Here is a 20,136-nt window from a genome sequence, read left to right on the forward strand (position 1 = left end):
GTCGCTCTCGGGAAGCTTCCCCGTCTTACATTTATTAAGAGCACAAGCCTTATCAGGCACCGTGCTCTCGTCAACAGTTGCTTCTCCAGCACTTAGGATTGTGACTCGTTAGTCTTGGAGGCTGCAGCTGATGATAGGTAGATGAATAAGCTATAAACGACAGACGAGACTTACGACTAGGATTCTACTATATCTTCTTTTGCTTTTTCTCGCACTCTCCAGCTGAGAATACGATGAAGAAATTTTCATTGGCAGTTACCATCTCTCTGCAAGTTGTAAGTAAACCAATACTTCTAGAATGCTATCTGTTGCGCCTCCACGGCATTGTGATATGTCAGTTGCCAACTGGCACAGGAAAACGTTATAGGCTCTGAACTACAGTTGCCGATTGTGAAGACGTCCAAATGAAATACCCGGTACACCTAACGCGCCTCATCCCAGTGCGGAATGGGGGCTGGCGAAACGAAGGATTTCAGTGCATGTCTTCTGTGGCGTCGTTATAGGTAGGGCGTAGGATCAGTCAATGCTGGCTGTTCTTGATGTTCAACTCGATCAAACAGATTCCGAGCAACTTGTCAAAGCAATACACTTCTTTTGCTAAGAAATTAATTCGAAAGACAGACATTCATCTTGACAAACCATGCAGTTATCTACTACCCTCTTCCAGTTTTCAAGCACCTACAGATGTCAATCTCAACATGGCTGCAACTTTAAGTAATTATGCATGTACAGCAAGTCTTGAGTTTATTGATATATCGAACGTTCAAAATATTATAATGTACATCATCCAACAGCACCAAAACTCCAATGTTACAGATCCTTTTTGTTCGAACCCACGCTCCTTTTCGTAGAGCCGGGAGGCGCTTTGAGTCCCGCGAAGACCAGTATTGACACAACCAATAGCCCGATAGAGCCCATGGTATATGCCAATTCCCTTCCAGCCCACCAATACACGCTAGTAAACAAAATCGGTCCTAAGCCCCGGCCCAGTTGACCCCAGCTTCGCAGAATTCCCAGCTTTCCACCACGTTCGCTAGCAGCCGCCTCAAAACTAGCCAGTGCATTCAGGCCGCTTACAACTGTGGCCGACGTCGTCGCTAGACATGTCGCGGCTACATAGAGGGACCGGACTGTAGACGTACGTGTAAGAATCGCGAATGCGATTAAGCATGCGCCCACTCCAATACGCACGGTGGAAAGCGGCGGCAAGCGACGTGTCACACCTCCTTGCAAAATCGACGCCACAAGACCAATATAGCCGAGCAGTCGTCCGTTCTTGGCGGATGTATATTGGAAGAGATCGTAAGTCATGAATGGCAGAGAAAACTCCATGCCGGAGAAAAAGAGTAGAAATAAGAAGTGTACACCGTTGAGCAAAGTATGGGAATTTGTTCGAGTCGACGGAGGCGCTGATGCAGCAGTCTGTTTCGCCGCACCAGTCTTCTCTGTCTTTGCCGGTAGGGTTTCCGGGAGAGTAAAATACAAGTAGAGTGTCTCGGTAACAATGAGCGACAGCGATACCGCGGCAGCTGTAGCGAAGGGGTTTGCCGCAACCATTTCGATAGAGCTTAGGTATGCGCCAAGAGCTGGTCCGAATGTGAACGCGATAGAGAAGCATGCGCCAATCAGAGCCATGGTCGAACCGCGGCTATTCTCGTCTGATATGTCGGCTGCAATGGCGGTCGCTAGCTGTACGTTGCCCTCGGACAATCCACCAACAATGCGCGATGCCAAGAAGGTCCTGAAGTCGACAGCCATGACCCAGAGAAGTACGGACAAGATGTTTCCGGCCATGCTGGCGAGGAGCGCCGTGCGCCTTCCATATTTGTCGGAGAGGTGTCCAATGACAGGAGACGCAATGGCCTGTAATAGGGAAAAAAGACTGCCGAGGGCGCCACCTAACAACACGATGTCATACCTCGAGTCGATTGGCCGGGAGAAAGAGGACTTGTAGGCATTCAGGCCGTCGAGAATGCGAGCAAGAACGGTAGTGCGCGAGCCAGGACCGGCTTCGCTGTTGCGGTAGAATTCGAGGAGCTTCGGGAAGAGTGGCAGAATGAAGGTGAAAGAGATCTGCGAAAAACCAGAGGCGCATCATCCAATTAGCACAGGTACAGCGTCGCCAGTAACAATGGACATGTCCAGAATAATACTTACCAGATCCAAGAGCAAGGACACGAAAATGACCTTCAATACCTTCTTCCGCAGCGTAGCGTCTACAGCGGCCATTGCGAATGCGGGCTTCGATGCGCCTCTGCTTCTGCTCGGCAAGGGCTATTCTTCGCAGCAATCTCGTGAGCGAGGGAATTCCGATGTCCCGCCAGTCTGGCTTCTGGTCTGGCACGCAAAGACTCAACAGATACAAGAGAACCTCGAGCTTGAAGCAGGCAGGTAGTTACCGATGTGACGGGGTTTTTAAGGATGAAACAAATGACAGCCCATCAGCACAAGGTATGACACAGCTGGATGGTAGCCACCGCAATTGTGGACACAAATACGTTTCAGCTGTCACGTCAGCCCATTCCACAGAATGTCTACACAAAGAACGAAGAGGAACTGCGGGAGAAACAGAAAGTAAGAAGAGTACCAAGGTAGGCCAGGTAGGTAGCTATCACCGTCCATTTGGACAGCTATCCTCACAGACGAGCCACATTTTACGAATGACGCATGACGACGCGCGATAGCCCCGCCACCGCAGCGCAAAAAAGGGCCTAGGTACTCGCTACTGTCGGTACCTATTCGGCGGGTGCTGGGGCGGTGCTAGGGGCGCTAGGGGTACCTATATAATGCCAGCAACAGAACCCTGAAGCTACCCAGACAATTCAATTGGCCTTATACTACCTAGGTATGTACATATGTAGGTAGGTATACTACCTATTCCATCGTAGGTACCGATCTAGATAAATACCTCTCTCGGTATCCGATCAAAACAGAAATCCCTGCCAAGGTCACCTGGAAAAGCCCTGGATGGGTTTGGGTCGCAATGCAGCCTACTTCGTAGGTATGTGATTGCGCGTCTGGGATGGCTCAGTGGTTCGGGGTCGCTAGCAGCCTCGCTATCGGCATCGCTTCCCACAGAACGGGATCATGACCCGAAGTTTTAACGAGACACGAAGAAACTCATCTTCATCAACTTCATCGGCTTATTGTTCCAGCCCCAATCAGTACCTATCAATCAATCAATTCTGGTACATCAGTTCAACTACACCAGTCGACGGTGCCATCTCAGGTTTATCACCCAGGACATCTAGTTGACAAGAATTTGGACAAGATCATAGTACCAGTACGTGCAAAAGATCCAGTTGACTTACTAGGAGCATAGGTAGCTCGTCTCGCTCGTGAATACAATCAACTTTGCACTCATTGGTCATTAAACCCCCCCTGTCCAGTATCCGGTAGTGTGGATAGTTCAACTGCGGGACGGGAGAGATGACATGGGGAAAGGATCCAACAACCAGCCGCAGCACGAAGTCCGAACTGCGGCCATCGTTGCTGAATGCGCGTCAACAGCCTCACCTATGCCAAAGAAAACTCGGCCATGTCGTGAGCGACCCTTACATCTAAGTGAATTACATATCATGATACATATACAGCCAGGCAACTACATTTACACCACCCAAAGTACCTAGGAAGAAAGGAGAGGTCAGTGTGTTCCTGTTCCATGTATATATATGTCTCCACACACAGAGTCACTCATAGTAGTATATCGAGGCTTGGTCAGCCAATGTGTATGCATACATGTGCCGTTTATAAGGTAAGTCCCGCTGTTATTGCTACACTGTGTCTACGGAGCAAAGTATACTACCAGTTTCTTACTGGATGTGGGATTTGTGTAGACTTCAAGACATTCAGCATGATGAAAATCTTGTTATGCCTACTGCCCACGACGATTGATAACGCTCTGCAAGACTAACAAGACTTAAGCTACATGACAACCCCCATAGCCGAGCTCTCTCGGCCTCATTCGGCGCCGACAATGTAGGGTAGAGGACGCTCGCCCGGCAAATTGTTGCCGTGATACTGCTTCACTGCGTACGAATATTCTAGCAACGGGTCAATTTCCGATAGACGTCGGAGGGGAGGTTCCTGCATGGGCGCATCGGCCATCAGCTCATAGTACTGCCTTCATTCATAGCTTAGCCACGAAATCAAGATAATGTTGAAGTATAGACCCAATGTGGCCAGGGAATACTCGATGTGGTTTGATTATAGATGCAACTATTGGTCAGCCGTCGAGGCAGGTAACCTTGAACGAGTAGGCCCCATCCTGGCGTATGTGTAAAGAGCCGAGCACAGGTCTACGTCAGACTGCTTGAATTAGCTGAGGCGAGCAAATTACGGTTTCTCACCTAATGCAAGATGCAGACCAAGAACATACTGGACCTACCGTATCAGTGATGATGATATAAACACAGCCTCTCATTGGACACGTGAAACAGAGTCAGGACAGGGAACGGGATGATTTGGTTACCGGGGAGTGGGATCCCCATTGTTTCGGTATTAGGTTTTGATGTTGCCTAGAATTAAGCACGGCTCATAATTAGTATATTTCTGTAGTATACATGGTTTTGAGACTACTGGTATGCAGCAATTTACCAGGAGTCGTTGTTTAAGCTGACCGATCTAAGAGCGGGTTTCGCCCGATGGGGCCGGATTTCGCACCCTACTCCCCACAGCCTCAACACCACGGCTGCTAGTTAGTAGGCATCTAGTCTATAGGCCACAGCAGTATTCCAAATTCAGGGTTATGATGCTGTCGTCGTTATTGAACTCCAGGGAAAATTGCGGCCGGGAATGCTGGACACAATTCCGAGTCCGTTCCTCATCAATGGCCAATAGGGGGCGGGCTATATCGGTGTGAGATGGTAGCGCGCATAGAAGGAAGTATAAGAGTTCAGATATCTGCCAGCTTTATTCTAGAATTCTCCAGAGTCGCCACTCACTCAGGATTCATCAACAACATCAATTCATTGAATATTGAGTTAGGACCGCCAAGCGTTCTCGTTACAATGAAGTTCACTGCTCTCCTGTTTCCTGTCGCTGTGCTGGGCGCTGCTTGCCCATATGGCCCCGGATCCTTCGAGCCAGAGAAAGAAACTGATAGTAGGTTAAGCAATATGTGTTTCATTTGAATCAGAGTTCTGACTCATTTCGTCGTTAGCTCGTGGTGTCTGTCCTATGCTTAACGCCCTCGCAAACCACGGCTTCTTACCTCGTAACGGCAGAAACATCAACGAGAATCAGACAGTTAATGCTCTAAACACGGCTTTGAACTTGACGCCTGACTTTGGCCAATTTCTCTTCACCGCTGCTCGTCTCTCGAACCCGAAGCCCAACTCAACGTGGTTTAACTTAGACCATCTCGACCGCCACAACTTGTTTGAGCACGATGGAAGTCTAAGGTATGTTGAACTACAGAACAACGTGTATCTGTGTGAAGCCTCGTCTAATATTATACATCAAATCTAGCCGACAAGATGCCCATTTCGGTCAGTGGAGTAGGTTTAACGAAACCGTCTGGAACTGGACCATGGACTACTGGACCGGCGACGTATTGGACGTCCAAATTATTGCTAACGGGCGTGCTCAACGCTCGATGCGCTCAAACCTGACGAACCCAGAGTTTGCGATGTCTGAGCTGGGCAACGCATTCAGCTATGGCGAAAATGCTGCCATCCTTTCTATCCTCGGTGACAAAGTTACAGAAACTTGCCCCAAGATATTCGCCGACTACCTGTTCAGTAAGGGCACCTTGGTCTTATTTCGTCTCTTGAATGAATATGAACTAATGCATTGGCGCCCGTAACAGGAAACGAGCGACTCCCTTATGCTGTCGGTTGGCAAAAATCGAAGATTCCCATCGAGATGGATGACCTCAGGAACACCATCCAGTGCGTTTCTCCTAAGAAAAAAATCCCTGGCTACTATAGAGTTATTACTTACTAGTATATCTTAACAGTTCACTTCGCAATGCAACTGCATTCCCTCCTCGACCTCCCCCAGACAACAGCATGGATGTCTTCAACTAGGAAACGAACACCCAAGCACAAAGCGTGTATATTTGGCTTCTGAGTACTAGTTAGCCAATATTCGTCTTCCGGAGTCAGCAGCATTCCTGAGTCAATCATGCTCGTAGCGAAAGCCCTTTGCTTACCAAGTTCTTGGCTGAATGATTAGCACGTCCTTCATTCCTTTCTTTCTACCTCTGTAATTTTAGCAATTTAGTAACATAGACAAATCAAACGCTCATTACCAAACTCGAATTGATTTTTGTTGAACGCAGATTTGACCTGAACATTGGTATGGAGGATTTGATGGAAGCAACTCTGTCTCTAATTATTGGTCTGGAACGATAATACAACAGAAGCAGAAAAGTATTGTATTGTGAGGCCCGGTGTTTATAAGATATCGAACAGCAGCATGAGATCTGAATACCGACGAACAACCTATCAATACCGGGCTAACTTACAACTCACGTGTTTTGATGAATCTGGATAGTTAGAGGTCAAGCCAGAGAGACGTAAAGGAGTTCAATTTCCCCTGATATAATTAATCGAGTTGCAAGAATTCTGTGGCAATTAATATGGCACATTGATTGCGCTTCTTTATATTTGCTTCCTAAATTATATTCTAATAATTGTGTGATCAGGAACGTAATTTTAATATTATATACAAAAGGTCCATAGAATATTGATGGCATTACCCCTAACCGCAAACCGCTTCAAGCTGATGACCGGATGGATATACGTGTGACTGGTTTGATTGCAATAAACAACAACACATAATTAGCCCGCATCTTTGCATTTATTCATTGAATTCTAGGAAAATCCGGGTTTCACCAAATTTAGATCTGGCTCATCAGTATTATAAAGGCGTCGATTACGTTTCGCTATGGATGTTCCGTGGTATAGTTCCCGCCTGCAGGGCGGGCGCAGCTGGGCCTTGCTAACTTGAATACTCTGTGTAGAGACGGCATGTGGTATAGAATGATAAGATCGATGTGGACGAAATTTGAGAAATGCAAGTTATCCGCAACTTATAACTATGAGAGCAATTTCCTGAGCACCTTCTGATCGCTCAACGAGAGGATCAGACCGCAGCACAAATTCCGAGTCTAGCCTGTATCTCCTTTTTTTTTTTTTTTTGAGTAACCAGAAACTCCCTACATAGCGTGTAGTACCCTCCTCGCGACGAGAGATGTGGCGACCCAAGCAGCGACTGCGAAACTGACTTCTCGCTCTCATCCTCGCTCGTCAGACCAACTATAACAAGGGCAGAAGATACTGGGCTCGGGAACTGAGAATTCGGATTACAATGAACAACTAGGGCTGCATGAGTCCTTGACCAACCAACTCCTTCTAGGCTGCTGGTGGCTTGACTCGACTCTATATACAACTGATCTGCCAGCCCAGGTCTCTGGGGTCTGTTTCAAGAAGCGAAGTCTGTATAACCTCACTTTCCAATATTGCCCAATATTGCCTGCATGTCTTGAAAGATCATGAACAGCCTGCAATAGCCCTTCGTACGGCTGAAGTGCAAGGCGAACTGCATATTTAGCTGGTACGGAGGTTGCACGTGGAACACCAACGCACAAGATCCTGGGTCCAACGTATATAATCTCTTTTGGATGAATTTCATGGGCTGTATGGAGTCATATACGAGATGCTCACATGAAATTTGATGAGCAAATTACATGTGCGATTTTCGGCCGAGGTAAGCGAATTCTTCGTTTGCAGCCGGTATGTAGCCGCAATTATCCGTATACCTCCGGATTTTGCGCTAAACAAGCCCGAGACGATTCTCTCCATGCTATTTCCATATCTTATGGCTGAAAGCACACGAGGATTGAGAATTTTTTGATTGTCGCTGTGTAGCTAAAGGCACTTTACCCAGGCACATACGCACCAAGCAAGACATCAAGGGGTTCTGCCCATCACGATCGGCTATATCTGGTTCCGAATACCATCGCATGAAGTTACTTCAATCTTGGGCGTGAGGACTTGGGGTACCAAATGCTTCAAGCTCAAGTAACTTTCGTTTCCTATAGCAACTACGTTGCTAATCTTGGTCAATGGCTAAGGAGTACTAAATTCTCATATTTGAGTAGGGACTCGCCCTAGACAACACGAAGTCAGAGACGGTCAACTACAGCTACTGCTCCGAAGCACTGTCCTTGACGCATACCACAAGCTATAGAAGCTAGCATACTACGAGCATGTCCGACATAGGAGTTGATGGCTCGATTTGATGAGTGAAGGACGATCATGAAAGAGTGGCCCCGTCAAGCTTCTCTCTCAGAGCTCAGGCAATCAAGAGCCTGTGCAATGGCCTCACGGAGGGAGAATAACGAGATTGCGTGCGACCAGAGACATTGAGGAAAATCCTTGTCATTATGGCGTGCTTGAGCTAGCAACGAGAATCAGCCTTTGGCAGTTGGATGTAAGCGACCTAGCGGCAGATAAGGCTTATATTCTCTTCTTCAACGATTTGTGCTATTCCATCGCGGAGTGACTGATACATAGTTCTCGGTAGGGCAATCAAAAATCACGGGCCGGAATACTACGTACAGTCTATAGATTAATCAACCTCGACAACTAATCGCGAACATGGTCGCATTCATCAGCAGGTCGCAGGCAGCTATGCAGCCAGCCGGGCCACAAATTCGAAGTATCATTATGGACCAAACGGCTGAGCCTTTCTCTTAGAGCTAGGATGAACATGTTTACAATATTATAGCGCGGCGTACAGTACTGTAATTAGTTGAATCATCTCAATTTCATGAGAACTTTCTTCAGCCGCTAAAGCTGGAAGAGGCTGGCGAGAGGGTGTCTCCCGTAGCACCATCAATTGAAGAGCCGGTTGAGATCGATTCGAAATTGCGCTTTTAGGAGAATTCACATAGCCAAAGACATTTCGATGCTAATCTAGAGAGACTTAGTGTAGATATACTGGTAGGTAGGCAGGCTTACTTAATCCAATGCACACAGACCAGGCTAGGTACGACCTTTAGTACTGGTAGCAGAAGCTGTGGGACTGAAGAAAAAAGTACACTACGGAGTAGATAGTATGTTGTTTCTGCGTTGGGAAATTTTTGATGCGATCCTCATCTCATGTCTGCTCTATTTAGAGAAAGTTAGGACTCTCCTATCAGTATCTACACTAAAAGACTAAGCTTATCACACCGTAGAAGCGCGAATGCCATACGCATAACAGATACCTGCATAGTCATATTACGTACTATCTCTACATGAACAGTAACAGGAAGGTCACGAAAGTCTTGGGTCTCACTCTCACTCGGCTGCGGCAGATGCTTTAAACTCGATGAAGGAAATGATAGTCCTGGCGGAGACGCGCCGTCCATGGGCAGACATGGGGTATTCCAAAACGCGCCATGTTCGTCAAAAGCCTGATCCATGATCCCCACCCTCTTTCGTCCAAACTTCGCTGGGTTAGACTGGTCAGGCTAGAGGCTGAGCGTCGCTGGAGGTGATTGGTCCCATGCCGCTGGAGCTGAAAATGCAGGGGTCCTCTGCCGTTTGAAAGGGGTTATGGCGTTCTGGGGACAGCGTAGTTTCATCCGTCTTTAAAATAAGATTTGCATGGCGAGATGGGTCTGTCTGTTCAGTGTTGACACAAGTATCGTAGTGTACTGAAGATCATTACAGAATAAGTCCTACCAATGTGGTATGACTATGTCACCTTTCGTATTTCGAAACCGTTTTCTGTTTCTTTCCTACTTTCTCTTATGATGCCTTTTCATTCAAGCGACTACCTTCAATACTGAGGTAGTCTTGGGCTCGAAGAGCATCTGCGAACGACACCGAGGAGCGGTCGACTATCAAGAGGGGGATACCGAATCTTGAAGCCGGACATCAATCTTGCTATGAGCCCCATGTTCCGTCTGTTAGTGCGTATTGCCGAGAGCGGGCGGGAGAGTCGGGACATCAATTACCACCACAACGAGTACAGAGATAGTGATGGTGATAGTAATGGGGACGACGGACTTCCATGGTACGCCGTGTTGCTCATCGTCTACTTTTCAATACTATTCCTGGTGGTCTGGTCATCGTTAGTCTACTTCTATACGCGCGGTACGTCGTTTCGCCCCGTTCATCTGCTAGCAAAGAAGCACATAGCGACAAAATAATCTCGCCCTCAACACTCATCTGGCAATTAGAAAAGCTTACTAACGCTGGCCTCCTATTATAGATAGGGAACGAAGAAACGGCCAACCCGTCCGCGTGGGTCACATTGTCTTGAAAGCCTTGACCGTAGCATCGGGTGTAGGCGTTTGGATCTGGGTTTTCAAGAAGCGAGGATGGTACGGCTCGGATCGGGAGCAAGAGGAGACCACAGGAGTCGGCCCTTACAAGCAGATCAAGACTCGAAAAACTCCAGCTCCCATTGGAGTTTCCACACCTTTCGGCAGCCCTTCCGGCAGCAGCACACTACCCGCGAGCCCTAATGCGCCCTCTGTCTGGCCTCCCAGCCCGAATACACCTACTACCTGGTACGGCACTCAGACGAGTCAGACCACGACGTACGCGTCGTACGAACAATCAAGCGACATGTACAAGTCCCCTGGTCATAATCCGACTCCCAATGCCTTTGCGCAGCACGAGTCTATTCCGATGATCACTCTCACTCCGAGTCCAAGCACCAGCCCTGCTCCCCAGTCGAGCCCTACCCCAAATCCGAGCTACGCTCCTCCACCGCCATACGTGACAACTCCGCCACCGGCGGCGCTATACGGCCAAAAATTCCCATCTTAACATAGCCGCCCTCCATATTGAGTATTTGTATAACGATAGGATGAAGGGAAATGAAACTTGGTGCATGGGACTGGCAACAGAATACGCATAATTGGTACGGCGCTCGGGTAGGTTTTTTTTTTGCATGAATGGAGAGGTCTTCTCTTTGTATCTCTATTAGGAGTTGGGCTAGGCATGGTGGCATTTTCCTAATCTCTCATTTTCCTTTGTAAGAGAGTAGGGCACGAAGATTTCTGTCATCATTGCAAATATTCCCTGCTACTATCATTATGATACCCGGTTTCATATATTTATCCAATTCGATGACGACTTCCATTGTCTCACTACCTCGGAAGCCTAGGTCATTCATTTAAGACGATTCCTTAGGAAATGTGATCAAGACTTGAAATTGGTGATCCGATCACGTTACTCCTACCCCTGACGATATCGAAAAACGTCAGTATACAAAGAGCTGAAACCAGAAGTTGCGTATGCGCACTGATATACCATATCATTCCTTTTCCTTGATTTCATCATTCTGGTCATAAGCATGAGGGGTATAATCCTGAAACCAATACCCATTTATATGCTGTTTAAACATACCATAACGTTTTCCATGCCGTTTTATCAATTCTTCCGTTTTTCATCACCCTTCTCGGAGCTTGGCACTCTCGACGCAATCATGCCATCTCAGAAATTTCATATAGCAGCATTCAATGGCAGCAATGACCACCATACCACTACCAAGACCAATCCAAACGCCATTCAGTTCTAGACCAGACGGACCCAGCTCCAACCAGATAGCAACCGGGACCGCAGCAGAGTAATTGACAGCAATAACTACCCACGCAGCGAAAGACTGACGCCCGAGGCCACGAATGGTCCCGTTCGTGAAACAGATGAAGGCATCTATCACTTGGAACACACTGACCGCTAACATTGTCTTGGTAGCCATCGTGCAAACGGTGGGATCCTCTGAGAAGAATCGCGGCAGGTGGTTCCGCAGGGCAAAGATGATAAGGCCATCAACAGAACCGATCAAAGCAAAAATGCACCCGTATAGCGCAGCTGCTCGTCGCGCTGTAGACACTAGTCCTGCACCAATGAGGTGGCCAATCCGTGTGCTTATCGCAACGCTCATGGAGAATGGGATGTGCCACGAGACGACAGATATTGTCGTGAGCACTGTCTGAGCCGCAAGATGCTTTGTGCTCAAGTACGACGTACTAAAGGCCACAATCTCAAAGGCGGCCCATTCCGCCAAATTCACGGCCGAGCCTGCAACAGAAAGCTTGACCATTGGTCCCCATTTGGAGATTGATAACGCAGCACGAGAAAAACCTCCCCAGCACTTGTGTGACCATCGACCAGCAGGACTTATGATGTATAACAACAGCAACGTCGGGCGAAGGTTGTTTGTGAGCGCAGAGCCTAGAGCGGCACCCTTAAGACCCATGCCTAACTTGAAAGCAAACAGCCAGCTAAGGAATGCGTTGACCGGCGTACACACGACAAGAATACACACTGCGAGATTTGGAGTCAGTGCTTGTTGTCCTAAGTGAGATCTACAAATCGTCCGAGAGCAATGGTGAACCTATTTTGCCGTTCACGACGACCAGAAACGGCAAGGAGAAGAAAGGAAAGAAAACGAAAGGAGACATTATCACAATTTACTTACTGGCAGCTTTGAAGTTCCCCTGTGCTTGTAGAAAGCGCTTCAACGCCTCAAATGACGCGTAACCCGGCATACCGATGATACTTACGCGCAGGAAAGACCCTGCCATAACTGCCAGGTGTTGTTGCTTAATGAACAGCGCTAATATCCACGGCGAGGCTGTCCAGACGGCAGCGATGCCCACAGCGGTGAACGCCATTAGAATCAGCATACGCTGAACATGTAAACCGACACCGGTCAGGTTCCCAGACCCATAAGCCTGGGCGCACAGGGTGTCTAGGGCCGTTGCCATGCCCTCAAAGACGGCAAATCCAAAGATATTCATCGTAGTCATCCCAACGCTTGCGGCGGCGAGGTCATCGGCACTTAGATGGCCGGCAAGGAATGTGATGATAACACACCATCCATACTGCAGAAGATATGTCGCGATGAGCGGCAACGAGTACCGCATTAGAAGCCATAGTTCCGACCACCAGTCATCTTTGGGCGATGAGACTAGAGCCTGCGATGATGAATCGCCGGCCAGAAGCGGTGTGGACTCGGACGGTGGGAGCTGGCGTTCGGCCACCTGCTCATCATTGCGCAACACCTCACCCGATGCCATGGGATATTATGTCTCGTTTTTATTTATTTATGGATGTTCGATATCAATAACAATAAAATGACCCAAATAAGATTGCCAGATTAAAAACACAAAAGAGTATTCCTCATAAATGCTGACATAGATGTCACACAGAAGACGGGACGCTTGGAGCTCTACCCTCCGGTGAACGGTCCGGGAATGAGAAAATCGAGGCCCCCACCACACTAACGACATCACAATTGCCACAAGCCATTTTTAGTAGCGCCGCAGTAGTTCCAACCTTACCAGGGCCGGGTAGATCCAAAAGCAACTACGCTGTTGCATAAGGTTAGACTAGCTCTCGGAAAATCCTCTAATGGGATATACCATTGTGTAAGTCGGTATTGAACAAGTTAAAGTGGTGGTCTTGGTTGAATGCGTCCTCGAAGTGAAATAGCAAGGCTCACTACAAAGACAGGAAGAAAGAGGGAAGCACGAATCAACTCATCATACATTTGAGAGATCTATCTATGCATGGCGTGTGTAGGTAGCCGATCCTGTGCAACATGTCTCCCCCCGAAGTCGGTCATGAAGCCTGCAAGTTTCAGCTCTTGCTATATAGTTGGCCTTGGTATGGCGATGACTGCTCACAGACTTTCTAGAAGCAGGAATCGGCGACCAAACTCTTGATGTCTTGATAGACTGCATGTTGCTTCGCATAAGTTTTGACGCACGCAAGATTCACTTGCGTGAAGGCTGTAGCGCATGAGCATCAATGGTGTTGAAGATTAGACTCAAGAGAGTATAGCTTATAGCACGGAATCATGCCTCCATATAACACACACGTAGATATGCTCAAGCCAACCGACCTCAAAATTCATTGAGACCTCTCCTATGTGAGAAGTTGGATGTCTAAGGCTGAAGCCAGTACTAGCTGAAAACCGTGACACTAAGACATAGAAAGCTTACCCATACACAAGACTGAGACATAGTTGATTGATCGCGTAGTCGAATGATATAATAATACTACGTCGTTAAGGGACTAACTTATCATCGTGGCTCGAATTCATACCGATGGGCAGAATTCGTAATTCTACAGAACATAGAATGATTACGATGACTTTATCCGTTTCAGGCACTCTAACACTTAGCTCTCGGCTCAAGTATCCTTAAAGCAAACTTCGCAGCCAGGATCCCTCAGTAGCATGAAGAGTATGAGCAATACTTGAACCGGGTAGTCCACATGTCGTCACGGCCAAGTCGCGATCCTAGCTACGCTCAATCGACGGCAGAACCTCTTCCCAATCATGGCCCTGTAGCGCCCTTCTGACCTCTGCGCCCCTCGTTTTGTGGTACATGTCTTGGCTCAGGAGGAGCCGGTCACGAAGCTCTCGGGCTACCCCAAGGGTATTAGGCAAGAGGGCTTTAGCTTTCGCCAGCTCCTGCAGACGCCACATATACCTACTCCAGTGCTCATACGGCTCCATGAACTCGTCGATAGCTTTCCCTGTTTTTGGCTCGTCGACTCCGAGTCCTCTTTGGACGCGATGCAGGGCCGCTAGCAGCCCTTCGTGGACGAATCTATTGCTTGTGGCTGTCTGCGAACTGGTTCTACGATGTGGCATGTCGATATCAGGCAAGAAGAGCGTGTGTTGGCTGAGGCACAGGAGTCAGAGTCTGATGGTCCAGAGTTATGGCAGTGGTGGTATAACGCTCTCCGTGTAAACGACAAGTGATATCAATGTATGCCAGAGGTGTTCTTGGAAGTTTAGGGTCTTTGTCTTTATGGTCATCATTGATGTTGGTAGTGGCCGAACTAACCATTTTGTTATTACTATAAATAGGGAAATAGGGAGTCAAAACTTCGAGGGTTGGGACTTTTTATCCTCCCTATATACTTCTTTGATTGCGTTTGGCCCATGAAGGGCAGAGTGCCTCCTCCTTACGCCTTACATCCACTTATATATAAGTGAAGGACTGAAAATTGATTAAAACAAAACACCGTGTAACAAGCATACGAATCCTTCTACTGGGCGGCTGAGCGCCAACGCATAGAGGTACGTTGTTTGTCCTTATCTCAGGGGGTTTCACCTAGGTCCTCGAAAGGTGACACTCCCTTACTGATGCCAACGGCTTATGTCATAAATTCCAGCTCGAATTGTAGTCTACAGGACGAGGACGCGTCTGCGAATGCCTTCGCATGAGTGCCACGATCACCATACTTGAATACTAGACATAAGGTCAAGCGCTTAGTAAAATGCATAATTCTCACTGCAATTTTTTTCAGTTGGATTTAATCTTAAGCAGCCTCTCCTTATAATCTATACCATATGACACGGCTCGATTGAAGCGCTCAAGCTGTGGCAGACACCGTCATTGGCTTGACATTCAATATCCGGCATAGGCGATGCTCACTGACACACACTTTAAGATGGAATAATATAAAAAACTTATTGTACTTGGTTTACATAGCAATTGTTGACTGAAGTCCGAATGGTCAATGCACTATCTCATCACATTTCTCATAGTTGTAGTTTTTGGGAAGCCTCGCGCCCAAATTCTAGCATGCTACAAGCGTTAGGTGCTGTCAGGGGTACTCAAGTGCTTATTTCAGTAGTCACAGTAGTGACAAGTCAGCCGATTCGTAGTCAAAAACGATGCTGTATTCAATTCATGCGTGTAATTTGGACCTTGAAACTGTTATCCATGAGTTCGGCTCATAATAAGTAACATAGACAGGGTGGACATGTTAGCATTATGAGATAAGCACAACCTGCTAAGTTAGCGCTGAGTTGAGTGGCATGCCAGGCTCCGAGATTCTCAAACACAACATCAATTCAGCAGCAGCAGCGCGCGCGCTGTAATGCCTGCCCATGCCAAGTTCCTGCGGTTACACTGACGATGGCAGGGATCTTGCATCTGCCCATTATGGCCGTTTTGATGGCTGGGCCCCAAAGACTGAACTGACCACACACTGATGTCATGCCGACTCAACTCATCATCCCCGAGCGGATACACGCAATACATCTCTTCTCGCTGTTGTGATACCAGGTTCGAGTCTTTTCTTCACGGACTGTATTCAAAATGAAGCTCGCTGTCTTTTCCGCCAAGCCTTATGATAAAGTCTACCTTGCTCAGGCCCAAGCCGCCGCCGGGCTCGACGTAGAGGCTGTGTACCACGATTTTCCGCTAAATCCTGAGACTGCCTCCCTCGCGTCCGGGGCTATAGCTGTTTGCGTCTTTGTGAACGACACGTTGAACAAGGAGGTTCTAGCATCACTGCACTCGCTTGGCGTGCGCGCCATCTTATTGCGCTGCGCCGGGTACAACAACGTGGACTTGAAGACGGCCTCTGACCTGGGCATGTTCGTCGCCAACGTGCCCGCGTACAGCCCCGAAGCAGTGGCCGAGTTCGCCGTCGCGCTCGTGCAGACCTTGAACCGCAACACCCATCGCGCCTACAACCGCGTGCGCGAGGCCAATTTCGCCCTTGATGGCCTTCTCGGTCGCACGCTACATGGAAAGACCGTAGGCATCATTGGGACGGGCAAGATTGGGGTCGCATTCGCACGCATTATGCAGGGATTCGGATGCGAGCTGCTCGCATACGATCCCTTCCAAAACCCAGAATTCGAAAAGTACGGCAAGTATACAACGCTGTCGGATCTCCTCTCGCGCGCCGACGTGATCAGTCTGCACTGTCCTCTTCTGCCATCCACACGCCACATCATCAACGAGACGACGCTAGGCGAGACGAAGAAGGGTGCAATGCTAGTGAATACTTCTCGTGGCGGGCTGATCGACACAAAGGCCGTCATCGCAGCGCTGAAGAAGGGACAACTCGGCGGGTTGGCGCTCGATGTGTATGAGCACGAGAGCAAGCTGTTCTACAACGACCATTCCGGCAAGATCATCGAGGACGACGACCTGATGCGGCTCACGACATTCCATAACGTTCTCATCTGCGGCCATCAGGCATTCTTCACGGAAGAGGCTCTCGGCGAGATTGCTGGCGCGACGTTCCGGAATCTAGCGGATTTCGTGCATGCGCGCGAATGCAAGAATGCGCTGGTTGAGTCGAGCCAGGAAAAGGGCGCGCCGCTCACAATGCGTGCTAGGAGCGACACCATTCCCATTCGGATTTAGACAGACTCCTGGTCTGCAGGCGTTACTAGGAAGTGGTATAAGATGCGGGATATCCATATCTCGTTCTATGGGTAGTTTTGGCTGATGGGCGACCATGCATATGATCATGATGACTTATGAATAGATGATACTTGCCCGTTGAAATATGACTACCCACTTCATAATTCATTTTCATTATGCATTACAGCTGTGATCTTATCATCTAAAGACAGTAGGTATGCGCACAATGGGCAACGCGGATTATCAAATCGCAGCTTCTTGCCTCCAACCTCCGACTCAAGCCTGTACCAGAGACCCCCGTTCACATCACTACTAACATTCTACGAAACCGTGTATCTCTCCTTCTGCACCGTAACACCACCCTTATCAACTCTAATCTGATCCGACGTGAACCTAACCTCGACGCCAAACTCCCTCACATCGGGCGCAAATGTCGCCGTCGTCTGATTCGTCCACTGGTCCAGGACAGTCTTCCCATCAGCGCCGTACCAAAGTATCGTATATGCCTCCTGGTGCGGAATCGGGATCTCTCTAAACTGTGCCAACGGCAGCAAGGTAAGGCTAGCCTGCGTCGAGCCGTCGGGAATCGTGGTCTGGGTGATGTTATCGATGAGTGAGAGGGGCTTGAGCAGCGCGAGCCACATCCCTTCGAGGCAGACGTAGCAATAGTTTGGCGAGTAGATGCTGCGCATGGTGCAGTAGTCGTTGGTGGGGCGGTAAGAGGTTACATTTTTATCAGAGAATCTAAAGTAGAAAGAGAGAAGTAGTTGTGAGGTTGTTGGCCGGTTTACGATGACGACTTGATTTGGGGTGGTACTTACGTGGGATATAAACCGTGATATGTCAGGTTGAAATTGAATCTAATGAGTAAGATGCGTTAGACATAAGCAGTCCTAACTTCGAAGAAGGGGGGGGGGGGGGAAAGCAGGCAATGAGGTCGATTACTCACTCTTCTTCCGCGACACCATACTCGAGTATTTCGAGGTTACATAGCTGTGCGGTCCCTTGTATTTCTTCATTCAACAACGTGAAGGATAGCTCGTGAGCACCGGGGCTGAGTGATGAGTTTATCTTCATGTTGTAGATGTACCGGTCTACTCCTACTTCCGGGTTGATCTCCCAACCTACATCCTCCCCATCCACTTCGACACGCAAGTCGCTGCTCGCTGTCATGCCGCTATATTGCCTAGTCAGCGAACTATGGTTGCTCTAACGCTATCAATGAGTTCTCGCACGAGTAAAAGAAGCACCAGCACCTCATCTCATGCTCTCAGGCGCATTGGATGGAATAATGGTGATCGAGAATACTCACCTCACCGAAAATTGGAGTAGGTAGGTATCGTATGTACCGGCAGACGTGAAGGTCGCGCTCCACTTGTCCGTCGTGTTCAACAGGGTCCATGGATACGCTTGTATCGGCATATTCGTGCGTTCGATCTTGGGCTGAATGCTCGGGTCCGTGTACCACTGCGTCCACGGCACGGACCTAGTATTCTTGGCCGTGTTGACGCCAAAGTAGGTGTATCCTCCCTCATATTCCTCACCGACGTCGATAATGGAATGGCCTAGCTCGTGGCGGAGGACAGCTGGCCCGTTGACGGGAGAGGCGGTTACAACGCTGCCGACTATTTAGTGGTCATAGCCCGAAGTGATTAAAACAAAGGGCAAGAGGAGAGAGTGCAATCGAGTAGATGGAGTCATATGAGACTTACGTGAATTCGCCACCCAATCCGCCATATAGCGGATTATTTCCTAGGAGAATTGGGTAGTCGCATGCGTCCGTCGAGTCGCAAGCCGCGTGAGCCACGTCCGGCTTATCATAATACACGCCTCGCAGCTCAGTGCCATCGCGGTAGAGCCCATAGACGGTACTATTAAGTTTTTAACACACGCAGTCAGAAAATCTAGCACACGATGGTAGTTTTGAATGAAAGTGTTGATATCACTCACTCCAACGGTTGTCCACCGACACCAACGCCACTCTTTTTATGATAAGTTAGACCTCATCTAACGTATATATCGCAATCATTGCCTACATACCTCGGCACTTGGGGAGAACCCAGCCCAGAAGTTCATCAAAGGAACTACATCCGCGAACGTCTGCCCATTCGTAACGTTCATGGCAAGGGCCATAGCGTCAGCGAAGAACTTGTCTTTCTCATCCTCAGTATCTGCACATTAGATTAACACATGCATTCATTTCATATCTGAGCCATCATCACTGTGTATTCTTGCACTTACATCCGTCGCCGAAGAAGATGAGGTCGATTCGGTTCTCAGAGGGGCCATTGATAATGAGGGGCTGAATATCGAGAGGGGGCGGATCGACCTGTTGTCTCACCCGGACCTCGCCGGCCTTTGGCGCTGCAAAACGGCCTTCCCATTGATGTTCGCAGAACTGCGCCGACGCGAGGCGCGTAGCCGCAGCTAGTAGACAAAAGCTCTTCATGGCGGCGGCGATTAATGGTTTTACCGAGAGAAATAGGTAGCAATCTCGCTGGCCGGTCTTTGATTGATCATAAACCATCCATATCACGATAAGTCCTCGTTTTCGGCACCTTACATGAACGACGGTTATGGCTCTTGGCTTACCCCAAGACTGGTTGTATACCTTCCGGAAGAGGCAATCACTGATATGGGCGGCTAGCTAAAAGATGGGATCACAATACGACTCTGCCTATGTACTTACTTATCGACTATCCGTAAACTGACCGCCTATCTAGTCTAGGCGAGAAATATTATTTTCGTTTGTTATAGCCCAGGGAACGGAAAAGCACATTTTTACTATTCTCGTAGGCACGTTTTCTATTTTATTAATTTACATCCCAATCCACAGAGTCAGCCATCGTGCTCAATTCGACACCAATGTCTCACACCAAGATAGTGTAGTCAAGCTTGCTGTCATGGGAGCGTCAAGGTAATGTTTCGGGAGACTTCTGAATTACGCAGCATTTCTCTATCTTCGTCCCATTTGTCCTAGTTGGCAAATCACAAGCGCCTCA

At 48.4% G+C, this 20,136-nt stretch overlaps 6 protein-coding genes across 6 annotated transcripts; 3 read left to right on the plus strand and 3 right to left on the minus strand.

Annotated features, from left to right (window-relative positions):
- Positions 1 to 709: 709 nt before the first annotated feature.
- Positions 710 to 2,711, minus strand: F5B22DRAFT_592988 (major facilitator superfamily domain-containing protein). The gene is made up of 2 exons (XM_047973976.1): positions 2,158 to 2,711; positions 710 to 2,073 (listed from the first exon to the last, which is right to left on the minus strand). The coding sequence occupies exons 1-2, from the start codon at positions 2,227 to 2,229 to the stop codon at positions 811 to 813; spliced, it is 1,335 nt and encodes a 444-aa protein (XP_047834169.1). The 5' UTR covers positions 2,230 to 2,711; the 3' UTR covers positions 710 to 810.
- A 2,298-nt stretch (positions 2,712 to 5,009) lies between these two features.
- Positions 5,010 to 6,029, plus strand: F5B22DRAFT_643175 (Cloroperoxidase; the record flags this gene model as incomplete). Its single annotated transcript, XM_047978226.1, has 5 exons — positions 5,010 to 5,103; positions 5,162 to 5,402; positions 5,470 to 5,741; positions 5,810 to 5,891; positions 5,960 to 6,029. The coding sequence occupies 5 exons, from the start codon at positions 5,010 to 5,012 to the stop codon at positions 6,027 to 6,029; spliced, it is 759 nt and encodes a 252-aa protein (XP_047834170.1).
- A 3,559-nt stretch (positions 6,030 to 9,588) lies between these two features.
- Positions 9,589 to 11,085, plus strand: F5B22DRAFT_461181 (uncharacterized protein). Its single transcript, XM_047972064.1, has 2 exons — positions 9,589 to 10,091; positions 10,210 to 11,085. The coding sequence occupies exons 1-2, from the start codon at positions 9,884 to 9,886 to the stop codon at positions 10,770 to 10,772; spliced, it is 771 nt and encodes a 256-aa protein (XP_047834171.1). The 5' UTR covers positions 9,589 to 9,883; the 3' UTR covers positions 10,773 to 11,085.
- Positions 11,086 to 11,397: 312 nt separating this feature from the next.
- Positions 11,398 to 13,262, minus strand: F5B22DRAFT_634076 (MATE efflux family protein; the record flags this gene model as incomplete). Its single annotated transcript, XM_047976930.1, has 3 exons — positions 11,398 to 12,275; positions 12,430 to 12,979; positions 13,239 to 13,262. 3 exons carry the CDS (start codon positions 13,260 to 13,262, stop codon positions 11,398 to 11,400), a joined length of 1,452 nt encoding a protein of 483 aa, XP_047834172.1.
- Positions 13,263 to 15,572: 2,310 nt separating this feature from the next.
- F5B22DRAFT_593000 (uncharacterized protein) lies at positions 15,573 to 17,303 on the plus strand. Its single transcript, XM_047973977.1, has one exon. It carries the CDS (start codon positions 16,073 to 16,075, stop codon positions 17,132 to 17,134), a length of 1,062 nt encoding a protein of 353 aa, XP_047834173.1. The 5' UTR covers positions 15,573 to 16,072; the 3' UTR covers positions 17,135 to 17,303.
- F5B22DRAFT_593003 (IgA peptidase M64-domain-containing protein) lies at positions 17,304 to 19,847 on the minus strand. Its single transcript, XM_047973978.1, has 8 exons — positions 19,376 to 19,847; positions 19,175 to 19,305; positions 19,085 to 19,116; positions 18,847 to 19,005; positions 18,447 to 18,752; positions 18,084 to 18,311; positions 17,956 to 17,994; positions 17,304 to 17,878 (listed from the first exon to the last, which is right to left on the minus strand). Exons 1-8 carry the CDS (start codon positions 19,659 to 19,661, stop codon positions 17,455 to 17,457), a joined length of 1,605 nt encoding a protein of 534 aa, XP_047834174.1. The 5' UTR covers positions 19,662 to 19,847; the 3' UTR covers positions 17,304 to 17,454.
- Positions 19,848 to 20,136: the final 289 nt, after the last annotated feature.

The sequence above is a fragment of the Xylaria bambusicola genome, assembly GCF_022495145.1.
Source record: "Xylaria bambusicola strain CBS 139988 unplaced genomic scaffold F5B22scaffold_6, whole genome shotgun sequence".
Classification (NCBI taxonomy): domain Eukaryota; kingdom Fungi; phylum Ascomycota; class Sordariomycetes; order Xylariales; family Xylariaceae; genus Xylaria; species Xylaria bambusicola.